The sequence below is a fragment of the Trichechus manatus genome, unplaced genomic scaffold, assembly GCF_000243295.1.
Source record: "Trichechus manatus latirostris isolate Lorelei unplaced genomic scaffold, TriManLat1.0 scaffold00111, whole genome shotgun sequence".
NCBI classification, from domain to species: Eukaryota; Metazoa; Chordata; class Mammalia; order Sirenia; family Trichechidae; genus Trichechus; species Trichechus manatus.
The window spans coordinates 2,938,986-2,942,531 of record NW_004444047.1 but is presented as its reverse complement, the minus strand read 5'-3'; the positions used below and the strand labels follow the sequence as shown (position 1 = coordinate 2,942,531).

At 53.0% G+C, this 3,546-nt stretch overlaps 1 protein-coding gene across 2 annotated transcripts in view; it reads right to left on the bottom strand.

Moving 5' to 3' along the window:
- TRMT44 (tRNA methyltransferase 44 homolog) overlaps nucleotides 1–3,546 on the bottom strand; it is a 29,034-nt gene that overhangs the window by 21,700 nt on the left and 3,788 nt on the right. The window contains exons 2-3 of one of the 2 annotated variants that reach the window (XM_004383554.2): nucleotides 2,954–3,068; nucleotides 2,575–2,794 (exon numbers count right to left, since the gene is read on the bottom strand). In XM_004383554.2, coding sequence (XP_004383611.1) covers nucleotides 2,575–2,794; nucleotides 2,954–3,068 — 335 coding nt within the window. The remainder of the gene's footprint in view (nucleotides 1–2,574; nucleotides 2,795–2,953; nucleotides 3,069–3,546) is intronic. The other variant, XM_023737976.1, reaches the window with a different exon arrangement.

Here is a 3,546-nt window from a genome sequence, read left to right as displayed (position 1 = left end):
TGCCCTAGTTCCGTTGTCCTAGTTCTGTTGCCCTAGTTCCGTTGCCCTAGTTACCGTTGCCCTAGTTCCGTTGCCCTTGTTACCGTTGGCCTTGTTACAGTTGCCCGAGTCCTTTGGAGAAGCTTGTTCCCTTTGCCCAGGGAAGAAGCCAGGCCCTGCCAGCAGAAAATGTCAGCTATTATGCAAATAGAACCATTTATGAGGGGATTGGTCAGTTACTACGCAAAGAAAAACCTGTTGCTATCAAGTCAATTCTGACTCATAGCAGCCCTACAGGATACATAAAATCTGCCCAACAGGACTGAGCCGCTTGCCTGAATCAGCACCCATCCCACAGAGGCCGAGGGGGACCTCACTACCATCAAGAAGAGCCTGGAGCGGAGCGCATCCTTTGGACCCAGAGTCCCTGCACTGAGAACCTCCTAGACCCAGGAGACAGAAAGCCCAACACTGGAGTGGTGGCAGCAGAACCAGGAGACCGGCATGAGACAGTGAGGTGGGCTTCCTGGGCCTCAGAGGGAGGCAGCTACAGTGGACTTGCTGACATGCAGAGCAACAGAGCTGGGTACCTTTGGACAGGAGGCTTGCTGGCGAAGTGGGGTGTCTCGGGCACTTGGTGGAACTAAAAAGCTATAACACTTGCCCAAGCAGGGCAGAGACCAGGCCCAGCAGGCGAGAGATCAGGCCGAGCAGGGCAGAGACCAGGCCCAGCAGGCGAGAGACCAGGCCTAGCAGGAGAGAGACCAGGCCCAGCAGGGCAGAGACCAGGCCCAGTAGGAGAGAGACCAGGCCCAGCGGGGCAGAGACCAGGCCCAGCGGGGCAGAGACCAGGCCCAGCGGGGCAGAGACCAGGGCCGAGCAGGGCAGAGACCAGGGCCGAGCAGGTCAGAGACCAGGCCCGGCAGGGCAGAGACCAGGCCCGGCAGGAGAGAGACCAGGCCCAGCAGGGCAGAGACCAGGCCCAGCAGGGCAGAGACCAGGCCCAGCAGGGCAGAGACCAGGCCCAGCAGGAGAGAGACCAGGGCCGAGCAGGGCAGAGGCCAGGCCTGAGTGGGAACACGGCAGCAGCAGCTGAGAAGAAGCTGCCTGACTGAAGACCTGTATCCTAAGTTATTCCTGTTACTTCCAATTGATCCTGATCCCGTGTTGCTTCCCTAATAAGCCCCATAACTGTGAGTATTGTCTGTGAGTTCTGTGTGGCCACTGCAACAAATTACAGAAGCCAGCAGAGAAGTAGAGGGTGCCGTGGGAGGACAGCTGGTGTTAGAACTGGTGTCAGGTTGGGGGGCAGAAGCATGTCTGCCCTCACTTCACAGGGATCAGCCTTGGGCTGGTGGTGATTCGCACTCTCCCTGAAGTCAGACAGGGACGACCTTACCGCTACAGCGTACAGCTGCACCCTTCACAAAACACTGGTATGAGACCAAATGGTCAACAATTACTCTAAAGCAAAGATGAGAAGGTAAGGGGGCAGGGAAACTAGAGTACTGCAAACAGAATAAGCAGAACGGAAATAATGAGACTGTTGGTACACTGGGAAAAGTGTAACCAACGTCACTGAACAATTTGTGTAGAAATTGTTCAATGGAAACTTGATTTGCTGTGTAAACTTTCACCGAAAGCACAATAAGGTACTATTTATATAAACATACATTTTTTTTTTAATTTCCACTGTAATATTTTCTTTGACTTACGGAGTATCTGGAGCCCCAGTGGCTCAGTGGTTAAGAGCTCGGCTGCTAACCAAAAGGTCGGCAATTAGAATCCACCAGCCGCTCCTTGGAAACCCTGTGGGACAGGTCTACTCTAGTCCCAGAGGGTGGCTATGAGCCAGAATCCACTCGACAGCAGTGGGTTTGGTTTTATACATAAGCTTGTTCCAAAGGCAAAGATTCACGCACCGTCTCCTCTGAGGAGAGGGGTCCTCAAAGCAGCACAGGATGCCAGCACCACCTGTGTGTCCAGGACAACACAGCCCAGGGAAGGACTGCAATAAAGGACAGGCACGCCGATTTCTAGATGCAGCAAATGGACATCAGGGGCAAGCGTCCAGCTACGACCATCCTGTCTACCTACACGAGGCTAGTGCACAAGGATGCGCGGACCACAGGTAAGGCCTGCCAACAGTTCAGGGTCGGGAGGCAACGCTCTGGCTGCGCTAGTGTGCCAGCACCACCGCCGCAAACATCAGCTGCCCGTCTGTCTCTGTCTCCCAATCGGGGCGACAGGAACAAAGCCTACGCCCCCACTAACGCACAGCAGGACCGTCCCAGTGCTTCGAAAAACTGAAGCGCTAGCTGTGCGAACATGAGGTCTCGTTATGAAAATTGGTGATGTGCCAAAAAAGACAGACCCTTTTCCCAGACCACATCTGCAAATGGTGCTGCGGTCTGCAGCCCTGAGTCCGGACCGTGACAGCCCGCCATGGGTAAGCGTAAGGGCGTGCTCTCACTGCTGTCTACGTCTGTACGAAACTAGAAGGTTCACAGGAAAAGCAAACTGACCTTCCCTTGAGGGATCATACTACCTCATTAAACGGTGAGGGCGGATCATGGGTATTTCCCCCAGAATTACCTTAACCATCTCTTTATACTCCTCTTTAAGTTCCTGGTAGAGCTTGCTGTACTTTGCAATGGAAACAAGCGAGAGAGTGCTTTTAAACTCACTCTTCTTGCTCTCCACCGACCACTTGGCCAACCTGGCCAGCAGTTCTTTTCCCAGCCAGGTGGGTTTCGGATACACAATGCCATCGGAATACCATCTTTCTGGACAGAAAATTAAAACAGATATGAACCTTCAAAAATAAGAGAAATATGAATAAGCAGGGCTGGTTTAAATTCTTATTTTTAACATATACATTTACCGCTTAAATGACCCAAGATCTTTAAGCTACCTAAAGAATAATCCATAAAACCAAAGAATACTGAAAAGGAATTATTTATCTAGTTCTCACCACGCCTGCTGGCCACGGCGGAGCTGAATCTGATACACATTGCTGCTCTTCACCTTTAAACTCCCCTCGGCGTCTTCCTCCAGAGGTAAGAAAGTTATGGTTCCACTGAGAGGATCTGGGGACAAAGACAAGAGGATAAACTAATGCTGCTCAGTTCAGTGTCTCATCAGAAGTGCATTAAAAACAGGGATGGATACGTCACCCTGCCTGCGGTCTCCCCAGCGGCTCTCCCCAGCATGCTATTCCCATCGGTGCCCAGGAGGACAGAGATGCTCTGCTGCTTGGTCGCTCCCGTATCCCAGGGCCTAGAGCACACCACACACAAGGTAGGCACAGACAACAGGTCCTGCTTAGGATGACACCCCAGCCAGGACCAAACAGGGGCATGCAATCTGCCAGCCAGATCTAGGGGAGCACCAGCGATGGGGAGCCTCTCAGGTTTGAAAGCTGCAGCTTGACACCAGGACACCCTCTGTCACAGCCTGAAAGACCAGGACACCCTCTGTCACAGCCTGAGAAACCAGGACACCCTCTGTCACAGTCTGAGACCAGGACACCCTCTGTCACAGCCTGAGAGACCAGGACACCCTCTG